The 22,456-nt window shown below is 47.2% G+C and overlaps 1 protein-coding gene across 7 annotated transcripts in view; it reads left to right on the forward strand.

Annotated features, from left to right (window-relative positions):
* The first annotated feature begins 398 nt into the window (after positions 1-398).
* The window catches only part of MOCOS (molybdenum cofactor sulfurase), a 57,608-nt gene continuing 35,550 nt past the window's right edge, over positions 399-22,456 (forward strand). For 6 of the 7 annotated variants that reach the window (XR_014297519.1, XR_014297520.1, XR_014297521.1 and 3 more), the window contains exons 1-7: positions 399-548; positions 6,750-6,839; positions 8,215-8,281; positions 9,159-9,803; positions 12,770-12,846; positions 15,584-15,783; positions 22,013-22,129. Coding sequence is in view for 3 of the 7 variants with exons in the window: in XM_082667404.1 (XP_082523530.1) it covers positions 407-548; positions 6,750-6,839; positions 8,215-8,281; positions 9,159-9,803; positions 12,770-12,846; positions 15,584-15,783; positions 22,013-22,129 (1,338 nt within the window). In the remaining 4 variants the exon portion in view is untranslated. The remainder of the gene's footprint in view (positions 549-6,749; positions 6,840-8,214; positions 8,282-9,158; positions 9,804-12,769; positions 12,847-15,583; positions 15,784-22,012; positions 22,130-22,456) is intronic. The other variant, XM_082667406.1, reaches the window with a different exon arrangement.

The raw sequence follows: 22,456 nt of genomic DNA on the forward strand, positions 1-22,456 counted from the left end.
CCAGGGAGAGTCGGCGGGGAGGATCGCCAGGTTCCAGGATGCCCAGCAGCAAAAAGCAATTCATTGCATCTTGCATCAGCCTCTCCGTGGTACCGTAAACGAGAACTTTGTGTTCCAAGGGTGTCTCCGTGGACTCCGTTGGAAAGCAGTTAAAAGAGACAACCACTGGCACTCTCTCCCCCTGCCCCCAGGTGGGAAAAGGGCAGAAAGCAGTGAAACTCCATGAGCCAGCGAGCCCGGAGCAAGCCCGGCCTGCCGGGAGAGGCACCGCCCCTCGGCGGGGACGCGGTGCCACTGGCTGGCCGGGAGGCGCGGCCGGGGCGCGGCGGGGCGGAGTCGCGGCGGGCGGGCCTCGGTGTTTCCCCGGCGCAGCCCGCTTGGACTGCGCGGCGCTCAGGCCTGTGTCATGGCTGGCGGGGCCGAGCAGTCGGGGACCGAGCTGCTGGCCTTTGCGCAGTTCCTGGACTCGAGCCCGCAGCCTCTCGTCTACGGGTACGGCCGGCGCAGCCTGCACGAGCTCCGGGCGCGCGAGTTCGGCCGCCTGGCAGGTGAGACCGGCGGGGGCAGCTGCACCGGGCCTGCCGGGAGGCCGTGGGGGACACGCGGTTTCTAGAACCGACGTGGAAGGAACTTCTGCTCCCGACGGGAGCGGCGTTACCTCATTAGGGACCCATTTTGAATCGAAAGACCTGGAGGGATGTGTCCACGAGCTCTCTTTGTGGACGCGGCTCCCTGAGGTCCCATCTGCAACCCCAAGACTTCTTGCTCCTTAGACTTTCCAGGGATGTAGGACCAAAGTGGTCCTTTGCCACCTGTCTCCGCCCTCTGCGAAAAGGGCTGAGGATTCTTTTTGCCTTCGCTTGCCACGAGACACCCGGCTCTAAAGTTCCAACTGGAACCGGGGTTGCAAAATGCAGGAATGCCAGGCGGCCGTGACTGTTCGTGTGATTGCCCGGGGACGGGAGCGGTGCACGGGCGGCCAGCTCGCGGGGTTGGGACCGCGACTCTGCGGGCGCGCGGGTTGGAGACCGAGGGGCTGCGGCCGCCGTGCAGGAGCTTCCCGAGGCTGCGCTCCAGACTCCGCTGGGATGGCTCCCAGCAGTTTGTATTTTCGAAGTCTCATTTTTCTCACTAGTGTAGGCAGAACAATGCCTCGGAAGTCCAGCTCGCTGGGGTACCTGAAGAATTAGCAAACCGTGCAATTTGAACTTTAAGTACAGGACAAGCCAGTACATTGGATGTGAGGACCGGGATCTTATCGTGCCTTCGAGTTCCACAAGGCAAACAGGCAGGTTAACTTGGAAGACAAACTTGATCTGGCCAGTGGTCCTCCCAACCCACTGCTGCAGGGCGGGAGGGCGTTCCGCACCGGGTCGGGACTCATCCTTTTCCAGCAACCTTCTGTGAGGGGCTTCACCAAGCCTTAGAAGGGCGTGCTGTTTGAACTGGGAGGGGTGCCGGGTAAGTGGGCAGGTCGTGGCGCCGGGCACTGGGATTTGAGGTGTATTTATTCTGTCGTGGTGAACAGTTGGTGCCGCTTGCCTGCTTGTGGCAGAGCAGCAACCATGATTTACGTTTCAGTTATCAGGTAGCTGACTTCAGCTCTTTGGGTCATTTTCTCATGTTCCGGAACGTGATTCACCCCCTCCCCCTTTGGGAGCTTTAAGGGCTGCGCGCTCCTCCTCGAGTGGCCCCATCTGTACTTAAGTAGGGAAGCTCAAGGGAGGAGACAGGGGCCCTCTGGCAGCCTCTCTTCACTCCCTCTCTGATCTTCCTAGTTGCCCATTCACCTGCTGGAGACAGTGCCCCCTCTGTCTGTCTGTCTGTCTCTCTCTTTCCTTTTCTCTCTGAACTTTTTTGGTTATAGAAACTTCCTACCCACAGAAATAGAGACACCTATAGAATGAATACCCACAGGTGCAGAGGACTTGAGAAAGTCTCCCCATTCTTTTTAAGCAAATCCCAGAAGCTGTTATAGTGCAGTAGGTAATTATTTCAGCATCACTCCTCCTTAATCCCCTAATCCCCTCCAGCTCTCATCCCTCACACCCATCATTGGCTGACCTCTCCCCTCAACACTACCCTGGGAAAGTAGAAAGTAGATCCCTCCTTGTTTCCTTCTTGTCTCTCAGAGAACAGCACCCTTTTCCTCAAATGTAAAGTTTAGATGTGATAGCCAGGATCCCAGGCTGGCCTTCAGTGCCCTTTAACATCTACTGTAATTGTGACAGTGTTCTGTGATTATCTACCTACCTACCTACCTATCTATCTAGTACAATTTCCCAGCATTTCCTCTACATTATGCTTGAAGTAGACGTTGTGGACTATAAACTCACCCTTACCGCTGCTGGGAGTCTAGGAACATAGCCCCCTCTTTTTTCACACAGAAACAAACCAACCAGAAGGAGAGCAGGGAAAAACAAGCAAACCAAACCACAATAACGAGATTCACCTCCTCTTTCTATCCCTGACCCCTACCCACCCCCAAAGTTTTCTTGCAGGTTTGAGAATTTGTCTGGTTAAATGGTTGCTCTGGATAATTAAATGCTTAACCTGTACGTGCTGAAATATTTTGCATAACCCATTGGATGGGAATGTCCTTGTTTTGGTGAAGGGAGCATATTGATTACACAGTTGTGGTTCAAGTGGTTCTTAAAGCCTCTGGGTGCTGACTGATGGTCACTCACCCTGCATGGAACCAAGAACTGAAGGTGCATGAGTCAGAAGAGACCCTGGAATTCCCTTTCTTGAAGACCTGATGCTGATTGGTTTGGGGGTCGTTTGCCTACTTCTTCTAATAGTGACACTAATGCTCCCCATGAGCGTCTCCCTGATGCTGGGTGGACAAATGCCTTTCTTATGGTGTGGTACCTTTCTATTTCTGAATCTTTAGTAAATGAGAACATTATTTTAAAACTAATTTTTTTGGCTAGGTAATACATTTAACATGGTACCAAATTCAAAAGGTGTCAAAAGAGGATGAAGAATGCCCAGGGAGCACCCCCAACTCCAGTTGCCACCACTATGGCCACCCCAGAGTCAACTGCTGCCCTTTGTGTCTTGTTTGCCTTTCCAGTGCTCATCTATATTTATATGTGTGTGTACATGGGTAGTTTTTTTTTTACATAGTTGAGCCATAACATGTCTTACCACCTGACGTAGTTAATATTTATTTGTTTATGGTCTTTCTCTGTCATTATCATACCAGCTTCTATTTTGACTGCTGTTATGTCCCCAGCACTTAGAACAGTGCCTGGAACACAGTACATGCTCAGTAAGTATTTCTTGAATATAAAAACACTCAATAAGCTAGGAATAAAGGGAAATTTAATCAACCTGATAAAGGCCATCTACAAAAAAACCACAGCTAACATCATACTTACAGGTGAAAGAATGAAAATTTTACCATTAGGATCAGGAACAAGGCAAGGACGTCTCTTCTCACCACTTCTATTCAGTATTGTGCTAGAAGTTCTGTCCAGGACAATTAGGCAACAAAATGAAATAAAATACATCCAGATTGGAGAGGAAGAAGTAAAGCATCTCTACTTGCTGAGAGTATAATCTTGTATACAGAAGAGCCTAAAAAATCCACACACAAAGCTATTAGTACTAAAAAAACAAGTTCAGGAAAGTTGTAGGATAGACGGTCAGGATACAAACGTCAATTCAATTTCTATACAGTATCAATGAACACTATGAAAGTGAAATAAAGGAAACAATTCCCAAAGCATCAAAAAGAATAACATACACAGCAATAAATTTATCAAAAGAAGTACAAGACATACACTGAAAACTACAAAATATCATTGAAATAAAAGAAGACCTAAATAGGGCTTCCCTGGTGGCTCAGTGGTTGAGAGTCCGCCTGCCGATGCAGGGGATACGGGTTCGTGCCCCGGTCCGGGAAGATCCCACATGCCGTGGAGCGGCTGGGCCCGTGAGCCACGGCCGCTGAGCCTGCGCGTCCGGAGCCTGTGCTCCGCAACGGGAGAGGCCACAACAGTGAGAGGCCTGTGTACCGCAAAAAAAAAAAAAGACCTAAATAAATGGAAAGACATCCTGTATTCATGGATTGGAAGACTTAATATTGTTAAGATGGCAATACTCCCCAAATTACCTACAGATTCAATGCAATTCCTATCAAAATCCCGGACAGTTTTTTGACAAGTTGATCCTAAAATTCATATGGAAATGCAAAGGATCCAGAATACCCAAAGCAATCTTGAAAAAGAACAAAGTTGAGGGACTTCCCTGGTGGCGCAGTGGTTGGGAATCTGCCTGTTAACGCGGGGGACATGGGTTCGAGCTCTGGTCCAGGAAGATCCCACATGCCACGGAGCAACTAAGCCTGTGTGCCACAACTACTGAGCCTGTGCTCTAGAGCCTGCGAGCCACAACTACTGAGCCAGCATGCTGCAACTATTGAAGCCTGTGCGCCTAGAGCCCGTGCTCTGCAACGAAAAGTAGCCCCTGCTCGCTGTTAACTAGAGAAAGCCCATGTGCAGCAATGAAGACCCAATGCAGCCAAAATATAAAATAAAATAAAAATTACTGAAAAAAAGAGAACAAAGTGGAAGGACTTACACTGCCATAAAAGTAAAGGTAACTAAGATTTACATAAAGTTATAGTAATCAAAACAATGAACAATGTGGCATTGGCCTAAGGATAGATACATAGACCAGTGGAGTAGAGTTGTAAGACCAGAAATAAACCCATACATCTATGGTCAATTTATTTTCAACAGGATGCCAAGACTATTAAACAGGAGAAAGAATAGTCTCTTAAATGGTGTATCCACACACCAAAGACTGAAGTTGGACCCCTCTTCAACACTGTATTAAAAAATTAACTCAAAAGGGCCAAAGCCTAAATATAAGAGCTAAAAGAATAAAACTCTTAGAAGAAAGCATAAGTATAAATCATCAGGACCTTGGATTAGGCAATGGTTTCTTGTGACACCAAAATTACAAGCAACAAAAATAGACAAATTGGACTTCATCAAAATTAAAAAAAATTTTTTTCAATGGCTATCATAAAGAAAGTGAAAGAACAACCAACCAAATGGGAGAAAACATATGTCCACACAAAAACTTGTATACAAATATTCATAACAGCATTATTTATAATAGGCAAAATTGGAAACAACCCAAATATTCATCAACAGATGAATAGACGAACAAAATACGTGGCATCTCCATGCAATGGAATACTATTCAGTCCCAAGAAAGGAATGAAGTCTGATACATGCTACAACATGGATGCACTTGAAATTATTATACTAAGTGAAAGAAGCTAGAAGAAAAGACCACATGTTGTATGATTCATTTATATGCAATGTCCAGTGTAGACAGATCTACAGAGGCAGAAAATAGATTGGTGATTGCCAGGGGCTAGGGCTGGGTGGATCTGGGGAGTGAGTGGTAATGGGTATGGGGTCTCTTTTGGGGATGAATGAAGTGTTCTAAAATTAGATAGTGGCCATGGTTGCACGACTTTACAAATATACTAAAACCACTAAATCATAAACTTTATAAGGGCAAATTTTACAGTATGTGAATTAATCTCAATAAAGCTGTTATAAAATAAATGAAAAATCCATCCTGCACAAAACAAAAAATATTTGTTAAGTGCATGAAAGAATCTATTCATATTGTATGTTCTTGAAAACATATCTTGGAGTTTGTTCCATGTCAGTACTAGATGGCTGTATTCAAATTCTTTATTTTAAATACATGTTGATAGATATTTAAGTCATTTCCAACGCTTTGCTCTTACAGACAGTGCTGCACTGAATGTCCTCACTGACAGACCATTTCACAATTTATAAGACAGATTCCTGGAAGACAAATTGCTAGGTCAAGGGAGTTTGCATTTTTAAAGCATGAGCGATATTGCGAAATTTCTGTCCATAAAGAAGTTGCACCCATTTACCCTCCTACCAGCCGTGTAGCAGCGGACCTGTTTCCCCACACCCTCCCCCATACAGTGAGTTATCCTTTTGATCTGGGGCAATCTGAGTGGTAACGCTTGGTATCTCACTGTCATCTAAATTTACCTTTCTCTGTTTATGAGAGAGACTGGAAAGACCACAGCCATTCCCAGTCATCTCCGAAGCTGTCACAGCTGTTGTAGGGTTGAGGACTTTGGAACTCACTATGGAAATGTAGAATCAGGGCTTGACAGCCTGGGAAGCTGCGCGGAAATTCCAGAAGAGGGTGTGTGTCATAACATGAAATAGCTTTGCCATCCTGAAGCATGAACGTCCGCTGGGCTTCTCCTCTGTGTGGGCTGCTCTCCCAGGTTCAGAAGAGAGCTGGTTCATCAGGAAGGCTCTCAGGGCTCTAAGGGTCATTAGATGTCGAAAGTGCAGTTCTGCCATTGCTCATGCCTCCACTTGAATTCAGAAGCGCACATCAAAGGGGAGAGGGATGGGGGAGGGAAGGACTGGGAGTTCGGGGTTAGCAGATGCAAACGAGTATATACAGGATGGATAAACAACAAGATCCTACTGCATAGCACAGGGAACTGTATTCAGTATATTGTGATAAACCTTAATGGAAAAGAATAAGAGAAAGAATATTAAAAAAGAGCATGCATGTCAAAAGGCTGGGAGAAATCAGGGGCCTGGTGTTATGTCTAAACACATCATATGGGCGCTGGTCAGGTTCACACAAACTAGATCTAGGTGAGATGAGTGGAATACCTCTGAAGAATAATCCCAGCTTTATTTTGCGTTTTCTTTCAGGAACTGTCTATCTTGACCATGCAGGAGCCACGCTGTTCCCCCAGAGCCAGCTTACAAGCTTCACTAAAGATCTCATGGAAAATGTTTATGGTAAAGAAAAACACAGCATAACTGATTTTGCGCTGAACGTTAGCCAACTACATTCAGCTAATATATCTATGCTTAATAAAATGTCACATTAACAGGCGGGGACAGTGCTGAACACACAAAGCTGAGTAAGCCCCGTGAGAGAGGGTGTCAGGCAAGCAAGCACCCAGGGTCAGTCCCTGTAGCACATGTGCTGCTGGGTGGGAGGGACTGCCTCAGGGACACACAGGTTACTTCCAGAAGAAGGGGTCAGTGGCAGGAAGGGCACGGGGTGCTGTGTTTGGTGGTGGGATGACCCTGTGGGACCAGCACAGTGCAGAGGGTGGGACAGCAGGAGGAACATTCATTCATTCATTCATTCACCCTGTAAATGTTTATTAAGCCACTCTGGTGTTGGGGGCATGGTGCTGTAATGGGAACAAAGTAATACAGTCCCTGCCTTCATGGACTGTGGTCTAGTAAAGACAAGACCTCAATCAAGTGATCGCCAAATAAATGTTAAAAAAAAAAGAAAAGAAAAGTAAAGTAGTGTAAAATGTAAATAAAGTAAATTATCAATTGAGCAAAGGGCTGTGACCAAAAGGCCCCGGCACTACGGGGGTCTGTATCTGCAGAGTGACGGTGAGTTGGCAGCGTGAGTGTCACAGAAAGCTTCTACAGGAGTGGGGTGGATGCTAGAGGAAGAGCAGGAATTCACTCGGAAAAGAGGAGAGGGCAGATTAGGCAGGAGGAACAGCGTGAGCCAAGACCCTCCAGCCCAGAACCAGGGAGGGGAGGAGAGCGGTGCAGATGTGAATGGAGAACTGTGGAGGGGCAGCATACAGTTAACTTCTTCCACCTGGTATGGGTTTTAGTATCTATAAAATAGCTCAAAGGATAGGGCCCGGAATCTTATCTATAGCCCTTGAGGAGGAACTAAAGGTTCTTGACTTTGTTTAATGGCTAAACCATTATTATTTTGTCTTGCTTGACTTTTCCTTTCTTACTGCATTTTCTCACTTCCCTGATTAAATTTACTGTTTGAAACTTGGGGAAGGCTGGGTCCTATGATATTTTTTTTGCTTAAATTTTGAGAAACTGAGGGAGACGATTTTGGAGGAACACAAAAGGAGAGACTATAGGGCTTCCCTGGTGGCGCAGTGGTTGAGAGTCCACCTGCCGGTGCAGGGGACACGGGTTCTTGCCCCGGTCTGGGAGGATCCCACATGCCGCGGAGCGGTTGCGCCCGTGAGCCATGGCCGCTGAGCCTGCGTGTCCGGGGCCTGTGCTCCGCAACGGGAGAGGCCACAACCGTGAGAGGCCTGCGCACTGCAGAAAAAAAAAAAAAAAGGAGAGACTATAAGGAGTGACCCAACGCTTTGTCTTTGTAACCTGGCAGGTAATCCTCACAGCCAGAACAGCAGCAGCAGGCTCACCCGTGACACGGTGGAGCAGGTGCGCTACAGGTGAGCAGCAGAGGTGCCAACTTGTGTGGCACCTGTGGGTGGATGGACTTCCTGCCACCTGCCCACATCCCACAAATCTTCTGAGCTGGTTTCAGGAAGATCACGTTCAGCTAAATGGCCACACATGCACGCTGATAACCATCAGGGTCAGAGGACAGGAAGGTGAGGCTGAGCAGGTGCAGAGCGGGGCCGACCAGAAGCACAGGTAGGCACCTCTGAGGTGCCCAAGCTGTTGTGTGTGGCTCTGGGCTGGTGCCAGAGTTCCTGGGGGCCAGAGTGACCCAGGTTCCTAAGTCTTCTTTTCAGGGAGAAAAAAAACCGCTTTCTCTGTTTTTTTTTCTTTTCGTATTTCAGATTTAGACATCTTGTTTTTTCAGTTTTCCCCCCTTTACTAATATTTGCACATAACAAATTAATTAGTTTTTGGCAAATAATTTAGGTGGTACCTAAAGATATTTGAATCTATACAATTTCGAATTATTTCCAGTTTGAAAATGATACTCTTTTGCTATAGGGTTGCCCGTATTAAAAGCAGTGTTAAACAAGTTGATGATTGAAAACTTGTTATGATAGAGCCAGACAGTAGACCGAGAAGGGGTGTTTTCAACTGAGTTTAAGGTAGTTGTGGATTTTTGTCTTCTCCATTTGGGGGTGGGGATTTGGGAGGCTGGGTGATTTTGCCGGTTTGCACCCATTTGCCATCTCTTCCCACAACTTCCTCTGCCCCTGCCCTAACTTCACAATGTGGCAAACCCTATCTGGCTTTTTCCTAGCTCTTAAGGTAGACAGATGTCGTATTTAGTTGAAATACAACTAGCTCCAAACATTTAACACTGGAGGGAAACCAAGGAGTTCCGTGATGCTGTGCCTCTTCCAGGATCCTGGCACACTTCCACACCTCCCCAGAGGACTACACTGTGATTTTCACGGCCGGGAGCACAGCTGCTCTTAAACTGGTGGCAGAGGCTTTCCCGTGGTTGCCCCCAGGCCCAGAAAGCAGTGGGAGTCACTTCTGTTACCTCACTGACAGCCACACGTCTGTGGTGGGCATGAGGGAGGTCGTCGCGGCCATGAACATCACTTCCATCCCAGTCAGGCCAGAGGACATGTGGCTGGCGGAAGAACAGGATGCTACCGCTGCCAGCGACACCGACGGCCAGCCTCTGCATCTCTTCTGCTACCCAGCTCAGAGTAACTTTTCCGGCACCAGGTACCCCCTGTCCTGGATAGAAGAGGTCAAGTCCGGGCGGATGTGCCCCGTGGGCGGGCCTGGGAAGTGGTTCGTGCTGCTGGATGCGGCTGCCTACGTGGGCACCTCGCCTCTGGACCTGTCGGTTCACCGGGCAGACTTTGTCCCCCTCTCCTTCTATAAGATCTTTGGCTTCCCCACTGGCCTGGGCGCCCTGCTGGTGAATAGCCGCTCAGCTCCTCTGCTGAGGAAAACCTACTTTGGAGGAGGCACGGCCACTGCATACCTTGCAGAAGAAGACTTCTATATCCCCAGAGAGTCGGTGGCTGAAAGGTAACCCGGCGATGGGAGTGGCCGCTGGAGCTCAGCAAGGCTCGGGTCTGGCCTATGCCACATGTAGGATGGTGCAAGGGAGGTGCTGGGTGGCAGGGCCCGGATCCGGGAGTCAGAGGTCAGCTGGAGCTGCCACAGCGGGCTGTGAACTCTGCCCTGTGTGTGGGCTTCTCCACAGCTGTGGGAGGATGAGGGCCTGCAGGGAAGGGCTGCGAGCAGAAGAGATGAAGGCCTTCCAGGGAGTGAGGAGGATGGGCCCCAGGCCTTTTGCCACAGCACTGACATGAGGGGGCAGCAACTGAAGCAGTGATTGAAAGGATGGTACCATTTGGAACAGGTGTGCATACATGTGGACAGCATAGCTGTATTTCAGCAGCTAGTATGAGCTCAGCTTGGTGTCTAGTCAGCAAGAGGAACCAGTTAAATCAGAGGCCACCAGACTCAGGGGCACAGCTAACAGCAGCCTCTGTGAGCCTCCCGGGGGTTACCAAGGAAGTTTGAGGGCTGGCAGCTCCTTGCCTGGGTTTGTTGGTCTATGTGTCATTCTCAGGGTGCAGGGGCAGGTGGTGTGGCTCGTGCCCAGGAATCCCCCAGATGCCAGTGGCTGGGGACCGTAAGGTTGAAGGTATGAGAGGATGAAAAGGGCAGCTGCCCCAGGGTTCTGCTGGGTCCAACAGTGGGAGATACCGTGAGGTGGGGGCCAGGAGCTGATCACTCTGCTGGTGCCTGAGAAGGCCCCGGGGCCTGTATGGGAAGGTGGCTCAGATGCCCCGCAGACCCAGGTGCAGACTCAAGGGTCCTGCAGGTAGGCGCATGGTCCCGGCAGTAGAGTCATAGTCTAGAGTGTAGGTTCTGGAGCTGGATCGTTGGGGAGTGAATCCTGGCTCCACTGCACACTGTTTGTGGGAATAGGAGCCTGTGACTTGATCTCTGCACCTCATGTTTTTCCTATAAAGTGCATCTCTAAAAGGATACAGTTTTTAGAGCTAATATAGGTGAAGCACAAAGGTTGAGTTGACATCAATAGGCTATGAGGCTCTCTGATGTCTCTTTCATTTAGGACTTCTCCATAGTTGCGTGATTCTAAAACAGGAAAGCTAATGTAAAACCTTTTGAATCCAAGTGTGATAACGTAGCATATAATATAAGCAAGTGAGAAAAGAATGACAGGCACAACATCATGTAAATTAAAGGCAGAACAAAATGACAACCCGAACTTTATTTAGTCAGTAGGGGCACCTGAAGACCTAGAGGAGTGGGGCAGCTCATTACAGGCACGGCATGAGTGGGCTGGGCTGGACCGGACCTCTTGCCTTCAATTTGGGTGAATCGCCTTATAGCAGGTGCTGCACCAGGATTCGCAGAAAGCTGAATGTACTTATTTACCATTAGAAGCTTCATGTTTTTCGTGTGAACCTAGCACTAGAGCTTGAGATTTAATACCGAACTCAAATGTTTCTTGAACATGCATCTGAACTCTGTTCTTAACCTTTTCTGTTTTATAACCCAGTGAGAAACAACCCCTGATGGAAACAAAAACACCTCCCTTTTCTCCTAAGAGTCTGTTAATTATTGATCAATCAATAATTATTTATTATTGATCAATTAATAACAGAAGCCATTATTGCCTAATCATGTTTAATTTATTAAGGAGGCATTAGTTACTAACTTATTAATGGTCAATTAACTATCAACCAATTCATTATTACTTCTGTATATCTATTAATTACCATTAGTTTTATAAGGATATTAACATTCCGGTAATGATATTTTGAGCAACTCTTATCCCTAGAGTGTTAAAATACAAAGCACGGTATTTCCATTGAAAACTTCAACTTGCATAAAGACTGCTGTTTGTCACCACCCTTTGTGGGATGCTTGCTGGGAACTCCTCGCTGTGCCCCAGGCTTCCCCCTCACTAATGAAGCAGCCAGAGGCGTTTTATCAAAACCTAGGCCCCATCGCCACTCCTCTCTGCTCAGAGCCCTCCGGCCACTCGTCTCATCCAGGGTGAAGCCCTCCGCCTTGCTGTTTTGCTCCTGGCCTCACTGACCTCCTTGCTGTTCTGGCTCTACCTGCTCAGGGCCTTTGCTGCACCCTCTCCCTGGAACTCTGTTTCCCTCCAAAACTGTTTTCAAAAATGAGCAGTTTCCTTCGCTCCCTTAATTCCACTCAGTCTCTGCTTGAATGATCTCCTTCGGAGAGGACTTCCCCTGACCATCTCATCTAAAGCAGCCGCCAGCCCTCCTGCTTAGGCAACTTCATTGCACTCGTCACCCCCCGGCTTGATGCTTATTTGGCTTCCCTGCATGTTTGCTGTTTGTTACTCCTTGTTTCTGTGCCCTGTGAAGGCAGGGATCCTACCTGTCACGTTAACTGCCGTATCCTTAGCACCTAGAACAGTGCCCGGCATGCAGTACATGGACAGTAAAGATTTGATGAGGATTTTGTCTAAATGAATAATTATAAAATGCAAATATAATTATAACGATAATCAGGAAGTTTATTGAGAGCCTTATAATAGCTGTGGTCCTATAGACTTCATAATCATAGGCTCTTGTCAAGAACCTCGTGGCTGCACAATTGATCTGACTGGATTGATGCCCTGTCAGTGGTGCTCTCTTGGGGTCAAGGGCAGCATTTCCAGAGCCCACAGCACTTGAGGTTTTGTCAAGTCTGAAGTCTTCCAAGGTGGTGACTGTCTTTCAGGGCCCTTTATCACCACTGCCAGCCCATCCCAAGTAAGCTGCAGACCAGGTCAGGCCCAGAGGTAGCCGGCATGTCTTGGTGTGCATGGCCCTCTGTCTTGAGAAGGAGAGGGGAGAGCAGCGTTGTATAAGGCAGCAGAGGCAAGGTCTCCATGGATTACGGCTAAGGCTAGAGTCAAAGCCCCGTTGTCACATATACAAAATGCACACGGAGGAGTTAGCCGCAGCTTGACCTCGTCGCCCTCACCACCATTACAGATTTGAAGATGGTACCATCTCCTTCCTTGACGTGATAGCGCTAAAACATGGATTCGATGTCTTAGAGCGCCTCACAGGTCAGTGGACCTCTTTATCTGTGTGGAATTTGCTTCCTGTTGCCCGTGTCCTCGAGGGAGCCCTGGCCTGGGTGGGATTCAGATAAGGAGAGAGTCTGTGCAGGTGAGCGGCACATGGCAGCTCTGTACTGATGCAGATGAAGCTGATTCTAAAGAACTTCCAGAAATGACTTCTGAGGCAAGAGCAAGAAACTGGACCTTTTTTTTTGGTCGGTTAAAAGAACATTTTAACAAGTGATAGACATTCCAAATCCAGAGATTAATAACCTCACAGAAGCAGAGGAGCCCTCCTTGGTCCCTGCACTGGGAATGCTTACAGATCCTGGGGCCTTATTTAGCTCTTACCTTGCTGGGTCTTCCCACAGGGGAACTTTATGATGAGCCCACTTTGACCACGAAGGAGCTTATGCTCAGAGACGTTGAATGCCTTCCCCAGGACCAGGGAGCTGGAACCTGGGAGCGCTAGGGTTTAAACCCAGGCAATGCTAACGTCTAACCCTGAGCCCCCAAGCACTGTCTCTTCTGCTGGCCTTTGCAATGATACATGTTTTCTTTCCTGACAAGTGCTTGGGGTGTGTGAGCAGGTGGGGGACATTCCCCACAGGCTAACACACAGATGGATGCCACTTCCCATCTTATGGGGCTTGGCACAAGGCACAAGGCTGGAAGAACCTCTGTCTGGTGAGCCATGACTCCTCACTCCTGCTGTGCTCTGGACGCTCCTGTCAGAGGCTAAGCTTCTAGAACGGGGTGACACTGCTTGTACCGTCCACATGGGTATGGGGTCATGGTGAACCAGGGACGCGGCTTAGCAGTTAGGCAGCCCTCTCTCTCTCTCTCTCTCTCTCTCTCTCTCTCTCTCTCTCTCTCTCTCTCATCATAATAAGAGGACCCTTAGGTCCTCAGCCTAGGCCTAAAACTGCGGGCAGACAGAATTCATAGGAGGGCTGTCGTGACGGTAATGCAGGGAGGTGAGTGGGCATCATCCAGACAAAGAGGAGATAATCAAGATAGACATTGAGAAACGAGCACTTTCTCAAGGACAGATACTAGCAAGGTATCCAAACCACAAGTGAGAGGGTCTGACACAGCCAGGGGCACCTCTGAAGGCAGACTGACAATATCAGCCTCACAGTAAGGCAAACCCTGATTTTTCCTACTTAGTTAGGCTCTTTTTTAGAAAAAATTGTGGTGAAATCTATATAACATAAAATGTACCAGTTTAGCCCTTTTAAAATATTCAATTCAGTGGCATTAAGTATATTCACCTCATTGAGCAACCATCACCACTATCCTTCTCCAGGACTTTCATCATCCCAAACTGAAGAAAGGCACTCCAGTGGTTGGGACACCGAGCTGCCACTGCCGGGGACGGACGCAGGTTCGATCCCTGGTGGGGAACTAGGATCCCGCATGCTGTGCGGTGTGGTCAAGAAACTTAAAAAAAATAAAAAAAAAAAAGATTTAAACATTACCGTAAACAAACAGTAACAGCATAAAAGAGATACATTTAAAGACAAAATTGTACATTTTTGCAATCTGTTACCAAAGGGTCTAAATTATCTGAATGCTTAAGTAACATTTTTTTTTTTTAAAGGAAGATGACTTCCCATTTATTGGCTGCTATAGTCTTTCAGTGATATAAGCAGTTATACGCATGGGGTAAAATAATTTTGGGCCATTGTAAATTGAGGTGAAGTAACCATTTCATCTCTTCTCCATGGTCTAGACATTGCTTCCATGTCTAAATGTCCTGTGTAAGCAGGATTTCATCAAGGCACTTAGAGTGAATTTCTGCATGGACTTATTAAAGCATTGATTTAAGAATTTCACTGTTTTTAAAATAGCACTGAGGCTCATACCTCTGCGTCAGTCATCTTACATGGGGCAAATGATTTCACGTGTGACGAGGTGGAGCTCTTTGTGTAGTGAAGAGTTTTGGAATCGAAATCTGTGGCTCGGGGTGAGGGCGCTGTAGAAACAGCCCTTTCCATGCACCTCAAAAACTATGTACCAGCACGGGCTCCCGGGAACAGCTTGCAATTGCCGAGTTTGCAAGATCTCTTCCTGTTATTCCTAATACTCTTGCAGTTAATGCTGCCCAAGACTCCACAGATCTGATTGCAAAAGTAAGAGCTTTTCATGATGAGGCTCAAGTTAACCCAGAACGCAAAAATCTAAAATGGATTGGTCTTGACTTGGTCAATGGTAAACCCCAAGACAACAAACAAGCAGGGGGGTTTGAACCAACCATAGTTAAAGTTAAGAGTTTGAAAGTTGCAACTGAAGCTGCAATCACCATTCTTCAAATTAATGATCTTATCAAGTTATACCCAGAAAGCAAAGACAATAAGCATGGAGGTTATGAAGATGCTGTTCACTCTGGAGCCCTTGATGACTGATCTGATTTCTTTGATTTAGGACAACGTTAGATGCAGTTTTCTTGTACCTCGAGTATTACACATTAAAGTGCAAAAAGCTGGAAAAAAAAAAAGGAAGATGACAACAACAATTCCTATGGAAAAATTCCACAGAAGCAGCAGTGGTAAACTGTCGTTCGGTACCAATGACTTAATCATTTATCATGTGGGCAGTACCATGAACTATTTACAAGTATTTAAAATCATTAATATGAGGTCCAAGTTTGCCAGTTATAATGATCTCATTTTCTTAAAAATGAGCTAGTGAATTTTACATAGAGTTCATGATCCCCTTTTGTTTTCATAACTGTTTTGAGGTGGAATGGAGAACATCAGGCAGCACACCTTTACCCTGGCTCGGTACACCTACGCCGCCCTGTCTGCCCTTCGGTACCCCAACGGAGCCCCTGTCGTGCAGATTTATAGCGACTCTGAGTTCAGCAGCCCAGAGGTTCAGGGTCCGGTCATCAGCTTCAACATGCTCGATGACAATGGGAACATCATTGGTTACTCCCAGGTGGGTTTTCTTTTCATCTTGCTGACCTGTTCACAACAGAATCACTCTTGTCTGGAATTCTGAAGTCTTTCTGAGCCCTGAAATTTGCAGTCAAGGCCTCTGGGCCCTTGCAATAGCCATGATGAATCCTGTGCACTGTTGGAGAGGCCACTGGTCCTTCCTTAGAGGCTCTTTACTCTTGTTCTAACAAGCACAGCTATTTAGTTCTTCAGCCCTCCTTATTTAGCTACAGGTGATCAATTTCAAATGGAAAGAGAGAGGTCGAGTCTCTGATGGCAGTGGGAGGGGACAGCTGAAGCTTGCCAGCAAGGGAAGACACCCTAAGGTAGTGTAGACAGAACAGCCTGTCTGATGTCGTTTCATGTACAAACAGCTCGGTGGCCCCACTGATACATCAGACCATATCATAGTGTTACACAAAATTCTGGGCCCCTTACCACCATTTGTTTGCATGTTGCTTGGAACTCATAACTCTTTTTTTATTTAATGAAGTAGGAATGATGTCCTTAGTAGCATAAAAGCCCTTATGTCTGCCATAGTTCATCCGTATTATGAGTTCAAAGGGTTTGGTAGATTGGTTATCAAGTAGTTTCTGTAGATATACCCTTTGTATGTATTTTCCCATGAAAACAATTCAGGTTTGGGAACTGCTTGGATCCTTACCACAGCTGAGTAAGCTGGCCACTGCCCAGTACATTAAGAAATCTAGAGTCACACTGAGCACTCAGACATGGCCCTAGGTGGTCAGCAGATGGGCTGTCACACACGGGGCATGGGGAGCTCAAGGCCCTTCTCAGAGCCCGGGTTTCTAGAACTGCCGTGAGGAGCAGATTTGATCATCACATAAGTTTGGAAGATAGTGCTCGTCTTCCCTTGAAAGCCACTATCTCCACACACCTTTGTCAAACCCAGAATTTCTCAAACAAAATCCATTTCTCAAGGAATCTTGTCCCCACTTCTGAATAGCCATAAACTCTCTGAGGAACCAACTTGAGAAATATTCTCTGGGGGAAATGTTGGTTCTCACTGGTGTCCAGGGGCCAACACTCTACAACCATAAGCTGTCCCTTGGGTGAGCTGACTGTGAAGACCCCAGCCCACACTGCCCCTCACTTACACAGCCCAGCACCACTCAGAAGCAGGCGATTGTAAATGCTTCTGAGGGATGGTGGAAAATGCATCGGGGCCAAAGCTTTGCCTTCTCAAATATGTTATTCTAGGTTATTGGTACAATAAGTTTCGTTCTCAAACCTAAAATAAGTGTATGTTTTCAGGGGTGTGGAGGAGGGCAGACAAGCGACCATGAAGTGTGCTGTGGCAGGCATGTTACCAAACTCAGGTTGGGTTGCTCACCACTCAAAAGCTAATAATCAAGGGGCAAGTGTCAGTAGAAAGGAAAGGTGCTTTATTCAGAAAAACTGGCAATCTGGGGAGAAAGTGGACTCATGTCTGGAGACCAACTCCGAAGATTCTTCTCAGCCATGACAATTTTTAAAGGGAAAAAGGGGAAAGAGTCTCAGTTAATCATTAAGGTAGGAGATCAGATTGTCATCATCTTTCCATTGTGTGCAGACCCACTGACTTCTGATCTTCGTTTGGTACTGTCTTGTCCTCATGGTCCACCTGCAATTGGATGTTCTCTTGCCCCGGTTATCCGCCTGCAAATTTGCTAACAGGGAAGCTGTTATTCTTTAACTACTTAATTAGAGAGTCAGTCATTCTTTAACTACTTAATTCTTCATTCTTACTCCTTTTAATCCAGGAAAGGAATCAACCGGTTAAGCAAGGCACTGTGTACATTCAGTAGAGCAGAAGTCCGGAGTTAGGTTAAATGTTACCTAGTGATCTCATTTTTACAATTAAGGTCTGTCTGAGGAAAACAGAAATGAACAAACAGAAAAGGGCCAAAAGAGCTGCTTACAAATCCCCACTATCAGACATCATTACATTTCTATGCGAATAGGAGTGAAGGTCCATCTTCTGTAACTGCTTCATGCTGAGAGAAGGTGTCAAGATCTTAGAGTGAAAGACGTCGACATGGGTCTGTAGCATCTCTTTGTTGACAGTTTTAGTTGCCCGCTCACATATATGGGCAGAGCAAGCTACAGTTATTCCTATGCCCACAAAGATATAGATTATTACAAGCAATGGCATTAATCCCATTCTTTCATCAGACACAGAGTCTGTGACTCTCTTGCCCTAATCATTAACTGCTCAAGCCTTTTCTTTTGTGACTCTGGGAGGCCTGGGAGACTTCAGCTTTTCTACAAATAAGAGGCAGCCTTTGTACTTGGCGGGGGGTGGTGGGCCTACAGGGTTCTGCTTGGACCAAGCAGCGGTGAAAGAACCCCCCCCCCACCACTTGCCAGAGAAGCCTCAAGAGGAAGACTCCCCCTCCCCCTCAGGGAGCCTATCTGGGTGCCTGGCTGACTTCACCAGGACCTTCATTCTCCAAGGCATCGCACAGGATGGGTTTCTCCCTCTGTGCCTTTGTAGAGGAAGCTCATCCTATGAGTGGAGGCCGAGGCTGAGGCATGGCCAGCTGTGCCGGCCCGGGAGAATCTTGGGTTTTCCTGGGCTCCTTCACATGTGGGAATCCCACAGGGATTTGGGGGGCCTTCGGAAAGATCAGATGGCGTCATGGCTGGGTCTGGCTTCTCTTTTTCAAGGGATGCGTGAAAGAATTGAGCCTTCTGTGAGAAGGTTTTGGGTTCTTGTTTTTGACATCCAAATCTCCGAATTGCATTCTCCCCTCTGTTGGAAGTCAGTCTACCCAGTGGTTAAGAGGGTGGGTTAAGATTTGGACTGCCTCTTGCTGGCTCTGGGAGCTTGGGTGAGTTAATGTAAGCTCCCCAAGTCTCCGTGAAATGGGGGTAACAATCTTCCCTGCTGATAGGTTGTCATGAGAATTAAATGAGTTACAATACACAGCCCCTTAGCACTGAGCTGGTATGAAGCAAGTGCTCTATTGCACTGTGGTCAGGCCGGTTTCTCACCCTCCCTGGATGCAGTGCTCATCCTGCCCCAGCAGCCAACTCCTTCACCTGGCTGGGCACTGGCCGAGCCTGTGTGGGATTCCAAAGGTCTCAGGGTGAGAGGAGATGAAGTTGTGATGAGAAATTAGTATGAAGGGTAAGTGTGGCCGAAACAGCCTCTTCCACCCACATGCTCTTCTAGGCTCTTCTAGGTGGGGTCCCTGTCTCTTCCCCTTAGAATCTTGGCAGGTCTATGACTGCCAAGGCAGGTCTATTGGCAGGTCTATCACTCATAACCAACAGAATGCTACAGAAGGTGACACTGCTTGGCTTTGGAGGCTGGGTCAGAAAAGGCCCTGCAGCATCAGCACTGCTCTCCGGGGCATTCACTTTTGGAGCCTCGAGTTACTGTGTAAGGAGTTTTACACTGAGCGGCCATGCTGTGAGGAAGCCAAAAGCAGGCATGATGGTGACTGTCTGCTTTGACCCCTTCTGGCTTGGAGGCCAGACGCATACATGAGAAGCTGAGTCTCCAGGTGATTCCAGCCCCAGACGTCATGTCGCTCCCAGCCTTCTAGTCTTCCCAGCTCAGACAAGCCAGCTCCTCTGGGGTTTTTCTGAATTCCTGACCCCCCTGTAGCCGTGAGCACAATAAAATGGTTATTGTTTTAGGCCGCCAGGTTTGGGTGCCTTGTTTTGTGGCTGTGGTAGCTGGAATAGTGGATACGGGGTGGGTGGGGGAGACTTCTCATTCAGCTTGGCTGGAGTTGGGGTCAGGGAGTGAGGGGCTTTCCTAGGGGCTGCCCCTTGAATGGAGACCACCTGATCCTGGAGGTGGAGTAGGCCAGACCCAGTGGTGCCGCCAGGTCTCACCTCAGAGAGCAGGGAACTCCTGGGATTTCACCAGCAGAGGTGGCTTCTTTTCACTCTGACCATCCAGGGGAGACGGCTAAAGGGAAGACAGTGTAGTTCCCATAAGGGTGTGTGGGAGGTAACACCGCTGCGCTTGCCTAGCGGGGAGGCCAGGCTGACCACCTGGTGACCTGTGTCTGTGTCCCCCACCTGTACTTCCCAGGGAGAAAAGTTTCAAAGGCTTCTCTGACTGGGCAAGATGTGTTTGTTTCCTTGAATGCATTTAGGGCACTCCCCCAAGTTTAACCTGAGTCACCAGGGCTGAGGACCCTCACTGGACCCCCAGGCCCTTGGGAGAATGGAGCCCTGGACCCACAAACAGAAGAGCTGGGATAAACATCCTTCGTGCCAGCTCACCTTTGAGTCTTGTGACTACGAATCACCTGCCTAGCTTCCAGGGGACGGGAAAGAGCCTTGGAACTTCTGGATTGAGCAGCAGTTAGTTCTGTGATTCAACCCAAAGTCTGAAACATTATGAAAGCAAATCGATAACCCACAGTGTCAACACAGTAATGTTTGTAGCCTGGGCTGGGAGCTGAGGCAGAGCTGCTCTGACTGGTAGCTCTGCTAAGTCCTGCTCCGGGAATCTACCCGGAAGCAGAGGATGCCAGGGAGCTGCCCCACGTCCCAGCCGCCCTCAGATTTTATTTTTGTGAATCTCCCTTGAAACATGTGGGCTCTTTTTTCAAAGATTAATTTACTAAAAATATTTTTTAACAATTGAGATAGAACTGATGTATAACATTGTATTAGTTTTAGGTGTGCAGTGCAGTGATTTGATATATATGTATATTGCAAAATGATTACTACAGGTTTAGTTAACACCCATCACCACACATAGTTACAAATTTTTTTTCTTGTGATGACAGCTTTCAGGACTTACTCTCTCAGCAACTTTTACATGCACCATGCAGTGTTGTTAACTATAGTCACCATGCGGTACAGTACATCCCCAGGACTTATTTTTCTTAGAACTAGAAGTTTGTATCTTTTGACCACCTTCACGACCCCCATCCCTTGCCTCTGGCAGTCACCAATCTGCTCTCAGTATCTATGAATTTTGATTTGATTCCACATGTAGATGAGATCATACAGTATTTGTCTTTGTCTGACTCATTTCTTAGCAGTTTTCATTATGACTTAGCATAATGCCCTCAAGGTCCATCCACGTTGTCACAGATGGCAGGATTTCCTTTTTTGTAGCCGAATAATAATATTTATAAATCACATATTTTTTATCCATTCATCCTTTGATGGATACTTAAGTTGTTTCCATTTGTTGGCTAGTGCAAATACTGTAATGAACATGGGGGTGCAGATATCTTTTCAAGACAGTGATTTCATTTCCTTCGGATAAATACCCAGAGGTAGAATTGCTGGATCAAAGTTCCAGCAATTCATTCTATTTTACATTTTTTTTGTTTGTTTGTTTGTTTATTTTATTTTTGGCTGTGTTGGGTCTTCATTTCTGTGCGAGGGCTTTCTCTAGTTGTGGCAAGCAGGGGGCCACTCTTCATCGCGGTGCGCGGGCCTCTCACTATCGAGGGCCTCTCACTATCGCGGCTTCTCTTGTTGCGGAGCACAGGCTCCAGACGCGCAGGCTCAGTAGTTGTGGCTCACGGGCCCAGCCGCTCCGCGGCATGTGGGAACTTCCCAGACCAGGGCTCGAACCCATGTCCCCTGCATTAGCAGGCAGATTCTCAACCACTGCGCCACCAGGGAAGCCCTATTTTACATTTTTTAAGGAACCTCCATACTGTTTTCCATAGTTCCTCACCAGCTTACATTCCCACCAGCAGTGCACGAGGATTCCCTTTTCTCCACATTCTCTCCACCTCCTGTTATGTGTTGTCTTTCTGACAATAGCTGTTCTAACAGGTGTGATATTAGATGCTCGCTATTAGATATTTGAGAGCTGATGTCATTGCGGTTTTGATTTACATTTTCCTGACAATTAGTGATGTTGAGTACCTTTTCATGTACCTGTTGGGCATTTGTGTGTCTTCTTTGGAAAAATGTCTGCTCATTTAAGAAATCAGATTGTTTGTTTTACATGTGAGCTCTTAACTTGGAGTTTGGTGTGAATTTGATATCTTTCACTTTTCTCAGGCCTATGTTTATAACCCAACTGGATAAGATTTAATTATCAGTAACATTTTATAAAATGTATTTAGTAAACCCACGATAGATCATGGCCCCTTAGAGCAAAATTCCAAGCTCATATTTTCATTTTACTGTTAAGAAAGAGAGGTCCAAGTGTGGATCTGAAACTCCTTCCCAGGCAATTAGAGTAAAACTGGACACTCCTAACACTGGTTCCATGTCATATATTAAACCCGCAGGTGGATAAAATGGCCAGTCTTCACAACATCCACGTGCGAACCGGCTGCTTCTGTAACACTGGGGCCTGCCAGAGACACCTGGGGATAAGTGATGAGATGATCAAGAAGCATCTTCAGGTTGGTACTGGATCGTGTGGTCCAAACGCTAGCCAGCAAACCCCAGTGGCGGTGCCTCTAACTTCATTAGAGGCTGGTCGTGTGTCTGGGGTCAGGGCTGGATCTGCGAGCTCATTTCTCTGAGCCCACCCTGTGAATGTGTAAAGAAAAAGGGTCAACAAAAATAGAAACCACTTCAAGATACTATGTCTCTGGCAGTCATTTTTTAGTTTGAGGGCAAACATTTAGAGGCAGAAGAGGGTTTTTTTTTTTTTTTTTTTTTTTTTCCAGAAGAGGGCTTTTAACAGGGGTCAAGCAAATGTGAAAATGTGCTCGTACACGCAGAGG

The sequence above is a fragment of the Grampus griseus genome, assembly GCF_964374135.1.
Source record: "Grampus griseus genome assembly, chromosome: 12".
Lineage (NCBI taxonomy): Eukaryota > Metazoa > Chordata > Mammalia > Artiodactyla > Delphinidae > Grampus > Grampus griseus.